Genomic DNA, 16,664 nt, shown 5'->3' on the forward strand with positions numbered 1-16,664 from the left:
TGAAACTAATGCAAATTGGCTGATTACTAGTCATTCTTCAGTGAGGATTAGCAGAGACATACTTGAGTTAGCACAAACATACTTTGCTTTAACCTGTCCACTGTGTAAAGATGGGTTTTGAAGAATGGTTCTTGCTAGGTGGTAATGGAAAAACTAAGGGAGCTTTAGCATTCACTCCATTGCAGCTGGAAGGAATGCTGACCAAGTGTGATCCCAATTTCCATGTCCCAAAGCCACTGACAGCGACGAAGGGCTGCATGCTAGTTCGGTTTTGTCCTCCTCATTTCCTACTGCCCGCACCCACACACGCTTAGATCAGCACTGAGTGTGTTCCAGGCTTGTCACAATCCTCTAACAAAGCAAAGCGAGACAAAGAGGTGAAGGATAAGGAGGAGAGAGGGTAGGAATACACATGTGGAGCGGCAAACAGATGAACAGATCATTAGCTGAAAAAAAACCTCCTACTGCAGTTTGCAGTTGTGTTCGAGAAGGCTTTCAGTAACAAGCACTTCTACAGCACTCTGAACAGATGACAGAAGCAGCAAAGGTCACTTTAAGCAAACTGATTTGAAACCTAGCTCAAATTAGAAGGGCTGGAGGTCTGATCACTAGATAGTTATGCAACAGTCACATGTGAAATCATCAGCTGGTCCTTATAGTCTAGTTCAAGTGGTATGAGCTGGCATTGTAACAGACTTAAACCTTCTGTCTGACCTAAACCCTCTGCCCAGTCTTTCCTATGAAAAGCAAGTGCAGGAATAGCAGATAGAAAATGCATTTCGAGATTACTTACTCATTCTCAGAACAGCCCAAAGTGTTTGGTTTTTTGGGGACATTTGGGAAAGAGTAACTACATGCATTCTTTAGAGTAGCTACTTTGCTTGAACCAGAGCTACATATTGCACCATTGTCACATCACTACTTAGGACATACGCCAACAAAATTTGAAATCCTAAGCTGCAGACATTAACAGGAACCCAGAGACTTTAAATGAAATGTTTACCTCAAACTATAAGCAGACAAATTTGCACTGACACTTGCACTGAAAGCAAGATTTCAGTTGCTACTTCATTTCTCTTACTGTTTGAAATGCATACAAGTCTCCAGTTGTATAGGAGAACTGAGTGGTTTGTTGTTTGATTTTGGTTTGGGTTTTTTTTGTTGTTCCCATTTTTTTTTTCCTCAAATGGAGATATTATACATTTTCCTTGATTTTGATTAGCATAAAATTAAATAAGTAATTTTGATTTTTTAAAATTGATCTTTTCTTTTTGTTGTAGTTCATAGACTCAATGCTAGTGCCACGATTTCTATGATATTTATTTTGGAAAAAGAATACTTTCCAGGAAAAATCATTAGGTGGTCTTTCTAACATTTGGATGAGCCAAACACTTTAACAACCAGAGAAAAAGAAATTTTTTATCTGGTCTGTATTTTCTGCCTCAAAGAACACTTTCATAAAACCAACAGCTGAACAAGAATGTGGATAAGATGAAATTTTCAGCAAAGCTGAGTGTACCTAGGAAGAGAATCTAGAATGGATCTCTGTTGGAGAGATGTTTACAATTAAGCTATGATTCTTCATAAGGAACTGATAGTAAAAGTTCATGCTTGTGGGTTTTTTTTAAAACTATATTAAGAAAATCATCAAAGAAATTTCCCTCACTTCTTAATTTGCTAATCACAATATATGTGTCACTATATGCCACATTTATGTTAGAGTGTGGAAATACATTTTCCAGATATACTTTTTCCTTAGATCAGCAAGAAGCTGTAGGTAGAAAAAAATTAAGGAAATCTGGGGCAAAAGTTTCTGTGAAATTACAACATAGAAAATGCTCAAAAAAGAATTGTGTGACATAGATTGTCAGCTGCTATGATTGCTGTGTTGCTGGAGGCTACAGAGCTGTAGAGCCAGTGTGGGGTTTTTAGCCTAAGATATTAATTTTGCATTGAAATAATCTGGAGTCCATGTAGTGTTTGCTCTTCGATCACAGAACACAGCATGATTTCTTGGAGCAGCTGGAGCACAGCTGAATGAGTACAGCTGACAGTCCACAAAATGGGGCATTTCAAGGGACCTCGAGATTTTGAAAGTTTTTGATGAAGCAGTTTTTAAAAGAGAAGGAAAAATAGGTGTGCATATAATTTATGGCTAAGGCAAACGTACTTTCTAGGTTTGCGATAAAACCAAAGGACTGGAAGATCAGTGTGATTAACTTAATAGATACGGAGAAGGAGAACTAGTTCCTAGTTGAAACCCATCAGATACTTTCAGTAACAGCCTACTATCTCCCTGTTACTTTCCTCTGTCGTTAGTCAGCTCTTGTATTACATTTTTTCAGCCTTAAACTCTACATTCTTCCGAACAAGGGTACCTTTATAACATGTAAGAAAAAGCCAGTCACAATGCTCAGTAAAGCCTTTGGATGCTACTGCAGTAAAAAGAAAGAGCATGATGTACAAGGGCAGCCAACAAGTGTCCCAATGATGTAATTATGAGGATATTTCTATCGAAAGAACAATGGACTACTTGATGAGACTTACATTTCTATGAATGTTACAGTCCACCATCATAGGACACATATACAATTTTCCTACTTTGTGTGTGAAACCTTCTCTAGAAGAACAAAGCACCTCACTAAATGTGAACTTTGTCTCCATAAATAAAGCCATCTGGTTTGCTGTCTAACCATCTGGTTTGTCTAAAGTTTATAGTCTCCTGAGTGTTATTCGCAGGCCCACATACAATCAAGCCTCCACAGACATTCGGTAAAAGTTTTCCCACAGCACTTTATTTTTTCTGTCTGTTTTTGATCTTGTAAAAAAATGTAATTTTAATACGTGTGTTGTAATACTGCATGTGTTTGTGTTTCTGTGAACTGATTGTAGATCTCTTAGTGGGTGGATTCTCTTGGGAATGGTGGAGGAAAGAACTACAAAAGAGCCATTTGGAGACACCAGATCCTATGACTTCTTCACCACTGTCCCTGCACAAACGGCTAGGTGAGGGTGGACAGATAACTTTGAAGTCCATCAGCAATTAACATGTAACAAGGCACTGAGAACTGCCTTCTGTCTCAATTCAAGAGCTACAGCTTGTAACAGGTAACAACCACTTTGTCAACCCTACAACAGACGGACTCTGTTGGGTTCGATGACTCCGTGAGTACGAGCAGCATGCAGCATCCAGATATACTGGCAGTATTCAGCCCTGCATTCCCCTGCGTGAATGAAATGTATTACTATTTTCCCTTACTGCTACAAGCTCAACAGTAACTATGTTTCTGCTTGCTCCCTCTGCTTCATAAACACAAGATTTTCCATCCGGAGCCCTTACAAAGCCTTGCCAAAAGGGTTCGTTCTCCTCCAGAGTTCAACTGCTCCAGTTTTTGAAGAAAATGTCTCAGTTCTCTGGTAGATTAGTAAGCACACAACAGTTCACGAGCTCTGATACTTCTGCCCTATCTGCCCCCTTACCACAGGCAATGGAAAATGTTTCACTTGAAACAACAAACAGATTCAAAATCAGAAATAGAAATGACCTCAGTAGAGATTAATATAACTGCACAGAAACCTACCTCTTTCTGCCCTAAATTGTGACTGATGTTTGAGCAAATGAAGCCTGTGCATAATATGTAGTCTATTATGCGGTCAACAACAATAAGCACACTTTTTCATGTACCTAGCAGATAGTATTGTATGTGTTACATCAAAAGTGGAATTTAAAGAGAAATGTAGACCTATGCTTCATGGAGTGCAATATTGTATTTGTAATCTGAACATAATCAAACCAACTGGGGCAAAAAAGCCTGTGTTTTAAAGATGTGCAAAACAGGTGTCCGTTTCTATGGTCACTGTTCCCCACATTTCTTTAAAATAGAAAACTAGAAAAGATCCCAACAAGCCTGTGGAAGCTAAGACCCAGGACAATCCTTCTCTCTGCAGAAGAGTTGAGAGAGGGCAGCTGGATCCCACTGGACCCTGCTGTGTTTAGTTTCTAAAAAAGGGAACTAAACCGAGAAGCAGCCTCCAGGGGCAGCAAAATACAGCAGGAAGCTTGGAGATGCTGTTCTGTTCTAAAAAAATAAATGGTTTTGTGTACGTGATTCTATTTACTTGTTAGCTTATTTGTGTAGCTTGGGGGTACTGGGTTCTTGCCCAGTCAGCTTCTTACAACTTTGATTCCTGTTGACATATGAAAGTGCAAGTGTATGAGCACAGACACACATACTTAAGAGCAGCTTCGGTGGATGTACAGGAGAAGAGTTTTAAGTGACTCTAATTTACTGTTAATAACTCTCACTAAAGCCTTGTGTACTGAAAGAAAGGTTGAACATAGATGAAGTCATATTCCAAATCTAAGTCCTAGATTATTAGATTTCATCCTTTAATATATGGATTCCAAAATGAGCTGTTAATACAGTATCACTTTGGAGGTAAACTGTGTTAACTGATAATACACGAAATTCCAGCCCTTGTAAATAGGGTGCATGTTGTAAATTTAAGTCACAACATTTTTCAGATTCCAGCAACAAGTCAAGTCACAGAGCTAAAACAATGAGCCTTAATGTCTGCCTATATGTTCAGATCCAAGATGGGCTTTGTATTTCTTTTGTTTATTGTACTAAAAGAGCTGTCCTATTCATTCAAAACTAAAGTCAAGACAATCATTAATTGCGATTTTTCCTAAGAAGCAATGCTAAGAGTGGGTCCTGAGTAACCTATTGTATTGCTAATTATTCATATGCAATATCAGTGTGAATATGCCTTCCACTGTGTCAATTGCTACATTACAAATTGGCTTGTGTCAATCTCAGTGTGACATTAGCATTTATAATCTGCAAGTGGGAGTCAGTATTCACACCAGTCAGGATAATCTGTATCCTTATATTCCTGAGTTTATGTTACAGAGCTTCCTGAAGAAGGCTAACTAAAACAACAACAAAAAAATTACTTTAGATTTTAAATATTTCCTTAGGAAAAGATATTTATTAATACAAAAATCCTGTGTGATCCTTATTTATTTTCAGAACATATTTCCAAGAGCTGGGAAGATTTGTTTTCTGGCATGCATCAAACATTTTTCCGTTGGTCACAGCATTCTTGCACTAATTGAGTTTAGAAAACTCTTCAGCTGCTGCCTGGATGAATAGGATCTGTGAAAAGCAAGCATTAGAAATAATGGGATCCATTAGCTAATTACACTTTATCATCAAACAATGACCAGCTGCAAAACGTAATATGAGAACTATATTCTGGTAACACAGATCTTTCAGATTCTAAGAACTACCGTAAAAAAAGGATGTCAGTATCTTCCTTCTTGAAATATTGCATACTTCTCAGTGAAGGAACGCCCTGATTTTCAAAAGGTATAAATCTGTAAAATTTAGAAGCCTTCTGAAGCATATAGAGATGATTGTGTGATCTGAATTCAGGGAATATGCTTTGTTTATCATGCATGAAATATGAGCAAATGATTTTCCTGGTTAAAATTACTCACTCTGCTAAAATAATCCTGCAATGTATAATTGAATTGCAAATGCAAACAATTTGGTAGAAGGCATGGATTTTTTTTTTTAATGTGATTATGGACTATGTAGAAGAAACATTTCTTTGCATTTCCCCTAAATGCCCCTTTCCTTTTACAGTTATCTTTTTTAATATCACAACATACATAGAAATAACTGACTATATTTTGCCTTAGCTCTCACCTTTTCTATTAATGCTTCAGGTAAAATATCAGGAAGATAATCTCACTAATTCTCACACTATTTTTTCTTGGAGAGCACTTTCTCTCCTTTATAAATAGGAGGAAATTTAGAGTCACGTTACAGCTGGCCTTGTTAACATATTGACCTTGACTTTTTGTTGCCTTACTCTCTCAGCAGCTACATACTTCTGTGTTAAGTGGAAGCTAAAATGCCGTCCTCTTGGAATGTTTACCTTTTGAACTCGCATGTGAATTTGATTTGAAAGATTGCAAGGTACAAGTGGAAAACCAACATAGTGGTTTCACACTGAAGTCCAGTCACTTGCTATTTTAAACTCTAAACTACGAAAAAACCCTGAGGAAAAAAACCACCCCACAAACACATAAATAGCAAAAAAAATCTTCAATAGATTTGACTCCTGCATAGGGATGCCAAATAAAATCTCTGCTACCGTTCAAGTAGCAAATAAGTATACATTTAAAATTAACTGGTTGCACTACATCAGCCTGACAGTGTTGGTGGGCAGTGGCCTGACATCCAAGTTTTGTACTGCAGCTTTCCGCATGCTCCACGCTGGCAAATTTGCAAATGAACAGATATAATGCTGCTCTGCTTAGTCCACCTTTGCCCATCTCCTGCCATTGCCGTCATGCCCTCCTTCCCATGGAGCCATGTTCCCTTCCTAACATTTATGCTCCTCTCTCAGTGAGGAAACGATTAGAAACATAGTCAGAGACATGCCCCCTACAGCGCTACACCCTGCTGCCCTACCCTAGCTGTTCCCAGCAAACTGACAGAGCAGAAGTGCCTGGTCTGTGGGAGGAGAGTAGGTCACAGCAGCATCTCGCACCATAGCCTGGAATGAGGTCAAAGGGCTCCAGAGGAGGCAGTCAGTCAGCGAGAGACTCTTAATCCCCTGAAGCTTCACTAAATGCCCAAGTAAAATATTTAGTACTTGTAAAATACCTGTTGGTGTAAAGATACACAAGACATCACCTATTAGTACAATGCAGAATCACTGTGAAATTGAGGACTTAGACATGAGTCAAATCCAAATATTTTTTCTCTGCTTAAAAAATAATAAAAACATGCTATTAAGATCAGTTCAAACCTTCTGGCCTTCTCTTGAAATGCTCTTTCTAGTAACAGTGGCTTACAAACAAATACACCTTAGTTTCTCTGGGTCTGATGATTCACTGTTTTGCTTGCTGTGTAACTCTTCACAGTGGCACAAAGTAAGGGTAAAAAAAAAAAAGGCTGCTTATGTTCCACAGGTTCAATTATTTTACAGACAAAATGGAAGTATGGAAGTGAAGACAAAAATCTGTAGGTGGTGCTTGGAGATTTTACTATGTTATTCTTTTTGAAAGCAGAGATCCATTACCATTTTAAAGCATTCTGTGTTCAGTAAAACTAAGTAGGGATTTTGTTAGTGCTTTGACTTTCCTTAAAAGAAGAGTAACTTACCTAAGGTTTTTTTTTTTCAATTATGGCATGTTTCTTTTTGTTTCATTGTATACAGTGATATTTACGATCTAGTTCTCTCTTCCCATATTACAGCCCAGCTTCTGTAGTCGTTGGTTTCCAAATGCTTTTTAGCTCCTATTCCCATTTTTATGCTAGAAAGCAAAGGAAACAAGCTGCACAAAGCCCTTAACCTTATTTTCTAGGCAACACTATCAATATATCTTGGTCATTGTCCTAATCTGCTAACAGGAAGAGACACATGTGTAGGCATATTGCTGGTTTTATACACAGATTCTTCTAGGAGGTATGTTTTCAGTTCCAGGAAGACCACGCAGCAGATGAACACAAAAATGAGGATGAATTTTGCAGGACTTGAAAAAGCATGCCCACAAAAGGTAAGCTTTATACAAGCAGACATTTGAAAACTTCCCATTTAATGATGCATGTGGTAATGAAACACAGGCCTTCATTAGCAGACCTCAGATAACACCCACAAAAGGAACGGGTTCAGGTTTGCATTCTTCTCCTTTATAAGTGCCCTGAGCAAAACTCATTTCCTAATGGCTCACCTTTGGGTTGATCATAAGTCTTAGTTGAACCTTTTTGTCTAACTGGGTTAATCAGGTATTATGTTTTCTCTTTTTCACCTAAATAAAGGTTTTGTAAAGTGTGAGATTTCAGTTCCTGCAGCTGATTTCATTATGTAAGTGAAAGATGGCTCTTACACAGAGCCACCTATTTTCACCAAGTATGTATAAGCTAAATTGGTTTTGAAATTTCCATTCTTCTGTGAAAACTAACTGGAACTGGCCAACAAGCTGGTGACTATTCCCCTTCCCCTGATGATGGGGAGAGTGGATGATAGACATGTGTGACTGCATAGACACGGTTTCTTAGGAAACAGCTTTAAAAAAAAACCAAACAAAATCACTTTTCAGGTCACATGTTAAAGCTTTATACAATTGGGGTTTTGAGATGTGCTAAATCTTACACGCTCTGCACAGTACCATTCACTTGAATAGAACTAATCACTCCAATTGCATAAAGCTAAGTGCTTGTTTAAATCCTCACATGACTGATGACTAATGTTCAGTATTTAAGATCCTGTCCAAAGACAAAGGCACTAATTGTTTCATTTGCACAGTCAACTTTCTACTTAATCATAATAATTTAAATCTCTTATAGTTTAAAACATCTAAGCAGTATTACCTTGCTTCATCAATAAACTCTGCTTTTGTCCTTCTGGAAAATTTTGCACACTAAATACCCAGCCTTGAAATATTTTCAGTCTCAAAGTGACTTAAATTCCACGTTTTATAACAGATATTAAACAAGGAAAGCAGAGATAAAAGCTCAGATAGATGGTGCTCTGTGGATGCTCTGAATCTAAGAACTCCTCGACTTGATCTTTAACGTAATGGACTTCGACTATTGAAGGGGGTATAGAGAATTGCCCGAATATGCCTCTGTGTCCTCCAGCAGTTTACCAAACATAAAATCTAAGAAAGCTATGTAGTTTGCAGTGCAGCACCTCACTAAGGCACAAAGAGCAACTATAAGCCTTTTGGGGAAGGTGTCATTTTGTTCTCTTTATCCCAGAAGCCCAGCTGTGTTCTGCTTGTGACTGGGATACCTAACAAGGTACCCTACGCAGTCTGTGCTAGATGTTTCATACGTAAGTGAAGAAAAAGCCTCTCAGGAGGCTGTGCACCCTCTCCACCCCTCTCAAGAAGTCCTTCAAGCTGCTGCAATCCACGCCGGAGCTGGGCAGTGAGTGAACTCCCCCTGCCCGGTTCTAACAGCACTCGTTTGAGGATGGGCTGTGCCCTCTTGGGGTGCCGCGCTGGTCCCTAGGGGAGATGGGCGAACCCTTGGACCCCTCGGGGTGGCGGGGCTCCCTCCCGGGCAGATTCTTGAAACCACAGCTTTAAGCCAGTGAACTGAAGCGGCTCCTGATGGGGGCACAAGGCCTACCCAAGTGCTTGTGGGGCCTAAGGGGATGCCAAAAATGCTGGCAAATAAACTTTCTAAGACTCATTTTCGAGTTTTAGGAAACAAGCGACCTTTATCAGGGCTGGGCAACACAAGGGAATGATTTCCATCAGATGAGGTGCTCAGGGACACCGTTTAGTGGCAGATAAGAATGGTTGGACTAGATGATCTAAGGGGTCTTTTCCAACCTAGTAATTCTGTGATTCTATTCTATGAGACAGGAGCTGGGGACAGAACAGATTTCCATCTTACATGCATATGGATAAATTTTCCCAGAAATCTTATGCGTATTCTATGACTTTCCACTGATTAATTTCAATGTTGTTCTCCCTCTGTACTCAGCACTGGTGAGCCTGCACCTCGAATCAGTTCAGTTCTGGGCCCCTCACCACAAGGATGTTGAGGCTCTGGAGCGAGTCCAGAGAAGAGCAATGAAGCTGGTAAAGGGACTGGAGAACAAGTCTTATGAGGAGTGGTTGAGGGAACTGGGGTTGTTTAGCCTTGAGAAGAGGAGGCTGAGGGGAGGCCTTATTGCTCTCTATAACTACCTGAAAGGAGGTCATAGACAGGAGGGAGCTGGCCTCTTCTCCTAAGTGACAGGGGACAGGATGAGAGGGAATGGCCTCAAGCTGTGCCAGGGGAGGTTCAGGCTGGATATCAGGAAAAAAAAAAATCACAGAAAGGTCTGTTGGGCACTGGCAGAGGCTGCCCAGGGAGGTGGTTGAGTCACCATCCCTGAAGGTGTTTGAAAGACGGGTGGATGAGGTGCTGAGGGGCATAGCTTAGTGATTGATGGGTATAGTTGGACTTAATGACCCTGGGGGTCTTTTCCAACCTAGTGATTCTGTGAACTTTGCAACAGACAAGTCTACCGCTCACTGGGAGCTCCGGAGCCAGCTCTGCCCGGCCCTGCCCTGCGATGGGAGAGGCTGCCCTGGTGGCGACGGCAGGAGCGGACGCAGCTGCTCGGTGCGGGTCCCACCGAACACGAGGCGGTGTGGGCTCCGAAGAACGAGCAGCGTCTGGGGAACTGATACAAAACGCGATCTCGGGGGGACGTTGTGTCTGACTTACAAAGAACACAATTACTCAGGTGAAACCTAGCACTACTTTAGCCATTCCGCTTCCTGTAACCACCCCCTCCCTCACGAGGCTCCCGAGGAGCGGGCGGCGACGCCGCTCCCCGCTCGGGGCGGGGACCGAGCGCGCTCGCGCGGGGCCTCGGCTTGCCGCAAAGCGCGGCCGCGCGTTCTGTCGCGCTGCCGGAAGCGCTTGGCGCTTTGCGGCGCGGGTGCCCCTGAGAAGAGGCTGGGAAACCCCGCCCGGCCTTTTCCGCCGTGCTGCTGCTGAGAGAAGGGTGAGTGTCCACGGGGCTCCGGCCTCCGCCGCGCTGCCCGCGTCCTCCGCCGCGCTAACGCCGCCTTCCTCTCTCCCTCTCTCTTTCAGGAGCAGCCATGCCGGCCAAGGGTCCCCTGCAGAGCGTCCAGGTCTTCGGGCGGAAGGTGAGGCCTGGGCCGCGCTCGGGGCCCCTCGGCTCCGGCGGCTCCATGTGCGAGGGGTGGGAGTTGGGGGTGGGGGCCGGAGCGCGCCGTGTGTCGGCGGCTGTGGGGAAGCGGACGAGAGAGATTTGATGTCCCCTTCTTGGAGGACGTGCCCCATCCCTGGATGCGTTCAAGGCCAGGTTGAATGGAGCCATGGGCCACCTGATCTAGTGGGACGCGGCCCTGCCCAGTTGCAGAGGGTTGGAACTGGATGATCCTTAAATTCCTTTCCAACCCAAACTATTTTGTGATTCTGTGATTTCTTGTAAGGAGTGGGCTTGGACTCGTTGGGTCGGAGACTCTTAGATTGTTAAAATAACGTAGAAAGTTTGTAGTGCAAAAATGAAGTGCTGTGCTAATACAAGTTTTGATTTTTAGAAAACAGCAACTGCTGTTGCCCACTGCAAGAGAGGAAATGGCCTCATTAAAGTGAATGGAAGACCTCTGGAAATGATTGAGCCCAGAACTCTGCAGTATAAAGTAAGCATCCACCCAGCCTCCCCCACCACCGATGGATATAAAAATACTATCATACGCATAATTGTGTGACAGTGTACAAGAATTGATTGCCTTATTGACAGTACTACGTTTCTGGTTGTGTGTTACCTGATCATTTTAAATGTAGATGCTGTTATGAAAATTAAGAAAACTGTCTTTATGGTTGCCTTGCTGGGAATGGCAGGGTGTTTTTGCTTAATTGGGTTAATGCATATTAATGTAACATTAAGTATTTTCAGCCCTTTGCATCCATTTTTTTAAAATTAAATGGGTAACTTAAATGCCTCCTTTTTGAGGGATTCGTTAAGACTTATTACAGTACCTGTTTAAACATTGCTGAGAATCTAAAATGGATTGGATAAATGCAAAGTGTAATGAATAGTGGAGAAACCCACCTACAAATTACTTTGTATTTTCAGTTTTTAATAACTTGGCTTATTTTTGTAGTGCTGAAGTAATTATGGGATTCCCTCTAACTATTCTTTTGCTTTTAATTCCCACATAGACTTCACTATTGAGAATTTTGAAACTTTAAAAAAAAACACTCAAGATTTCAGTGAGTTTTTTTACAACGGCTCCAGTAGCTGTCAAGCAAGAGGTTTGCTTAACTTGGGTGTATATGCTTGTAAAATCAAAGCTCATCTTTTCAGAACTTTGAAGAAATGTTAAGTTTAATAACTTCACATTTGTTAACTCTGCTATAAGCTCTTATCGCTGCTGTCTCTGATCACAAATGAGTTTTCTTTTCTGTTTTGTTTTCCAGCTGCTTGAACCTGTCCTCCTTCTGGGGAAGGAACGTTTTGCTGGTGTTGACATCAGAGTCCGTGTAAAGGGTGGTGGCCATGTAGCACAAATCTATGGTATGATTTTGTGGGGGATCCTTGGTGTGGGCTAGAACAGGCCCAGCCACATACTTAAGAGTATCTTGCACATGTCAATGTTCTGTTTCTTTTTTATTTCTTAAGGGCTTGTTGGTTATATTTTATGTGCCGAACTGTAACAACTAGAGTTAGTTGAATAAAGTAAAATGATAAAACTCTGAGGGAACAGTTTTTGTATCTTGCAGTATAATAGGACAGTTGAAGCGCAGCTGAGCAAAAGGATTTGGGGAGAAGAAACCGCTATTTATCAGTAGAAATTTTACCTTTAGTTATAAATTTCCATGTTGTTCAGAAGCATCTTTCAGATGACCTGCAAAGCTAGCTTTTTATTTTCCCTTGCAGAGCAGATTGAGAACATACTTTTGATAGCTGTTGGTAGAGTTGCTCTTTACAAATAATAGATTTGTTCTGCTGTTTCAGTTTGAGTATAGATTAGTGAAGTAGAGCTGAAGCTGCATGAAGAGCAGTGACAAGTTTCAGTCTCAAAGTTGATTGCATTAATTTTTCAGAAAATTGAGATTTTCATCAAAATGCTGATCGTGATGTTCTGACAGAAAACAGCCTACGACATCCTTACAGTTTCGCCCATACTCCTAATTTGAGTTCTGATTAGGCTATGGTCTTGTTTTGTTGATGTATGCTACAAGAACCGCTTGTACAGTCTTATCCTTTTTGCCTTTTTAGTCTTTGGAGAACTGTGTTTCTAAGGGTTTTGAAAGTTAACTCTTTGTAGGTAGAAGATGAACCTTTGTTAGTAGTCGGGAGAGAAGGTGATTGAGACTACTCTTGTACAATTCCTTGGCTAACTGTTAGTTGTCAAATCAACAACTGAACTGTGGGTGGCCTCTTGGCACAGATTTCTTCAGATCTGCCAAAGTAAAGGTCACGTGGAGCATGTGGGAGGGGAGACTAAGAAGGGAAAGGACAATTTGGCAGAAAACAAGACAGCAAGTTTCTTGGATAACTGGCACTTTGTGTTCAAGTTTTGAATGCAGTTGCTATCCTTACTGATCCATTATCTCTTTTAACAGCTATCCGTCAAGCTATTTCCAAAGCATTGGTGGCTTACTATCAAAAATGTAAGTTGTTTTGATTGTTGTATTGGCCTTAAGTGGGTAATGTATGTCTTCTGGTAGTTTTGGTGCCAAAAAACCAATAACATTAGTATGGATTTATTTCATGTGGAACTTAACCGCTACTTTATTTCTTTTAAACAGATGTTGATGAAGCTTCCAAGAAAGAGATCAAGGATATTCTAATCCAGTACGATAGGACTCTGCTGGTTGCAGATCCTCGCCGTTGTGAATCCAAGAAATTTGGAGGACCTGGTGCTCGTGCACGCTACCAGAAGTCTTACCGTTAAAATTGTTCTACAGTCATGTGACCGTCAATAAACAAAAAGAGAATTTGATAAATGTCATGTTTCTAAATTGCATTTTTCTGTGTGGGCAGATGCATTTTCCACTGTGTGTTAACATAAGATTGATACACAAACTGATCAATACTAAAGTAAAATCAGAGGGCTGTTGGCAGTTCTCTTTTATCCTATCATAGTAAGTCAGTCTGGATAGGTAGGATCTTAGGGATAATAAAAAAATAAGCTTTCTCCTGTTGTATATATGGTTATTGGAACATAAAGATCGCGTATGTCCTGTTTTTTGTGGGTATGTGCAACAGCAGAGTTCGATCTTTGCCTTTCTGGTAAATCTAAGCAAAGATGGATGGATGTTTTCCAGTACCTGGCTGGCCACTCTTCCTGGTGTTAGGAACTAACATGAGTATCCCGTGTTTTTCCTATGTGAAAATGTCTCGGCCTGCTTACAGACTTAGTCCATGGGTAAGGGTGTGGATCTGACTCCTAGCTGGTAACTTACATACCGTATGTTACGTGACTTGCTTTAGTATTCTGCGCTAGTGTAACGTGTCATGTTAAGCATCTTTCTGCATATGCGTTAATGGAGGTAGTTCTGCAAAGGACTTGTTTTCTTTGCATATTCACCTGAACTAGCACCCTGGGTGAAGTTCCAGATGCAACTATGGAATATTACATGGCAATGAGTATTGTCTGCATGAACTGCTGTTGTTGACCTTGCTAGTTAGTGGTGAGGAATTTTCCCTCTTAAGGGTAACTCCCTCAATACAGGTTGGTATTCAGGCAGCTGTTCTGAAGTTTGCATTTAAAACCAAAGTAATTCTGGAAGCAGGGGGTGGTGGGGAGATACATTGAACTCTTGTCATACCAGATGATACAGAGACAGAGTTTTCTGGATTAGTATGTCTTAAGAGTAGGGAAAATTTTATAATAACGTCCCATATGTCCTGTTTCAAAATAGTATTTTGTGAATATAAAAGATCTCAATGATTCATCCTTCAACCACATGTTCATACAGTATAAGCATAGAGGGATGTAGACCTGGAGAACAATGTTAAATGATTTAATTTAAAAAGTAGAAAATTCCCACTGGAAGCCAGGCAGTTGCTGATGTCATGAGGTAGATGATGTATTTTGAAGGCCTCAGGGAAGTAACTGCAAAAAAAAATGGAGTTGAAAACATTGAAGAGTTTACAGAGATCCGGCTAGGGTATGTGTGTATCAAACAAAAAGAGATGTTGGGTATGTTACAGGTTATAATCTGTCGAAACTGAAGATTTTTGTTCTGGAAGTGGTCACCTGGTGACAAAGAGGAAGAGTGGAGTTCTGAGTGAGATAAAGACTGTTGGAAAGGCTAATTTTGTCTCTTGAAAGAGTTGCTGGTAACTTAATGAGGCCTTGGAAATTAACTGACTCAACAGGCATGGGTGCAGCCCTGAACTTTTTCCTGTGTTTGAAAACCAGTTGTGAGAGGAACTAGAAGGAACATAAAAGACAAAGCCAGTGAGAGCCTATCTCTCTCTAAGCCTGGTATTTTTGTGTCTACTATACGTTTGTATTCCAATATTGAAATTATTAGAGCACCTAGGTACGTGAGATTTTTGTTGTGCCTTCTGTTTAATGTGTTGTTTTTTCTTTTACTGGTTGGATGGTAGGTCATTTCAGTGTACTCAACGCAAAGTTAAACCAGCTTCCTTTGTTATCTGGATTGGGGAGTTGGAAAGAGTATTTTACTCTTTTGGCCTAGTTTAGGAAAGTAGGTGCTCGTGTTTTTTTTGTTAATGTTGGTTATGATGTGCCTGTTCTTTCCACAAAAGGATTTAAGTCATCTTCATTGAACTGTAGTTATTCAAGAGTTAAATGTGTAATTTGAACAAATTCCTTCTGAAAAGGCATTCTTATCGATCTCCCATTTTAGCTGTTGGTGTCTGCCACAAAATATTGCATTGCATAACCTGAATAGAAGCAGAACAGTCTTGTTCAAACCCCTCATGCTCCCACTGAAGTGGAGGTGACGGCTGTATATTCCATCACCAATTTTCATACCAGGATTTCTTGTGTTACACTAAGTGAAGAAAACAATTTATTCCAGATACTTGCTGACTCTTTGGCAAGATGCATGGTCTACTCTCCTCAGTTTCCCCTTTTCTGCACCCTCGGAAGTGACCCGTTTCTTGACTGGTGAGTTCCTCAGAGTTTCTACCTCATAGGTGAGTTTTTCACAAATTATTCTAGCTCTTGGACTGCTGAAAACTGACGTTCTGCCTCCTAGCCTGGATTTCTAAGGAATAGACGCTGGGCAGGGCTAACTTCAAATTTGATTACTTGAATTCCTATGAGTTTTGTGGAAGCTGGCATCTTGATAGATGTTAATTAGCTTTAGCTGAGGCAAAAATAAGCCTTTTAGTTGTTTGGCTCGTGTGGTGACTGGAAAGCAGTGGCTCACTCGTTGCTTAGGAAGTGTGTAGTGGCCTGCCAGTTGGCACATATGTACCCTGTGCTGTGGCTTGTCCAGAACTGATTCTTGCTTAACTGTTAGAGCAGTGGGATGCAAGGAGAAAAAGAAGGCACAAAGCTACTGTGGTGTGAAACTCAGGGGGAGAAGCAATACCTGGTGCTGTCAACCTTAGGGGTGAATTTCACAGTTATGGGGAAACCTGAGGGAACAGTTTTTCTGCCCACAGAACAGCTGGTAACAATTGGGGACTTTTGTTTTGCTGCTCTTTTATGGAAAGGCTGAAAATAAAACTTGCATTGCTACTAATAAATCCAGAGATGATATCTGCATGTCATTTCTTCAACCAAAGGCTCTTAGCATAATAAAAATGCTTTCTGAACTGAACTCTGATCCTATAAAATGCCTCATTAATCCTGTGGAGTGATGTCATCCCCACAGACTAGCTTTCTAAATGTGAAACCTTCATGGAATAAGGCTGATGTCTGCCCGGGTGGCCGGAGATTTGTATCCTCAGCAGTTACTTACTGCTCACCCACTAGAGGGCTTAACTTAACTGGGGAAATGTAACTACTATGAGGGTTGGAAGTGTAAGGAGAAAACCTGTTCATAAAAATGTTTCCTTTCCTGATGTCCTGATTCTGCAAGGATAGCAATCAAGCTCTTGTCATTGAGCATCTGCTCTGGCTGGAGACGAACTTACACAGAGAAATAGTCACAGTTTCATCTTCAAACCTCTAGCGA

The 16,664-nt window shown here is 41.0% G+C and overlaps 1 protein-coding gene across 3 annotated transcripts in view; it reads left to right on the forward strand.

Moving 5' to 3' along the window:
* RPS16 (ribosomal protein S16) overlaps positions 1–13,508 on the forward strand; it is a 383,184-nt gene extending 369,676 nt beyond the window's left edge. The window contains exons 1-6 of one of the 3 annotated variants that reach the window (XM_069858162.1): positions 10,442–10,530; positions 10,620–10,675; positions 11,093–11,194; positions 11,976–12,072; positions 13,125–13,172; positions 13,311–13,508. In XM_069858162.1, coding sequence (XP_069714263.1) covers positions 10,628–10,675; positions 11,093–11,194; positions 11,976–12,072; positions 13,125–13,172; positions 13,311–13,456 — 441 coding nt within the window. In that variant the 5' untranslated portion in view covers positions 10,442–10,530; positions 10,620–10,627 and the 3' untranslated portion in view covers positions 13,457–13,508. Of the gene's footprint in view, positions 1–10,441; positions 10,531–10,617; positions 10,676–11,092; positions 11,195–11,975; positions 12,073–13,124; positions 13,173–13,310 lie in introns of those variants that run through there. The other 2 variants (XM_069858169.1, XM_069858176.1) reach the window with 2 other exon arrangements.
* Positions 13,509–16,664: the final 3,156 nt, after the last annotated feature.

This window comes from Phaenicophaeus curvirostris, chromosome 1, assembly GCF_032191515.1.
Source record: "Phaenicophaeus curvirostris isolate KB17595 chromosome 1, BPBGC_Pcur_1.0, whole genome shotgun sequence".
Taxonomy (NCBI): Eukaryota; Metazoa; Chordata; class Aves; order Cuculiformes; family Cuculidae; genus Phaenicophaeus; species Phaenicophaeus curvirostris.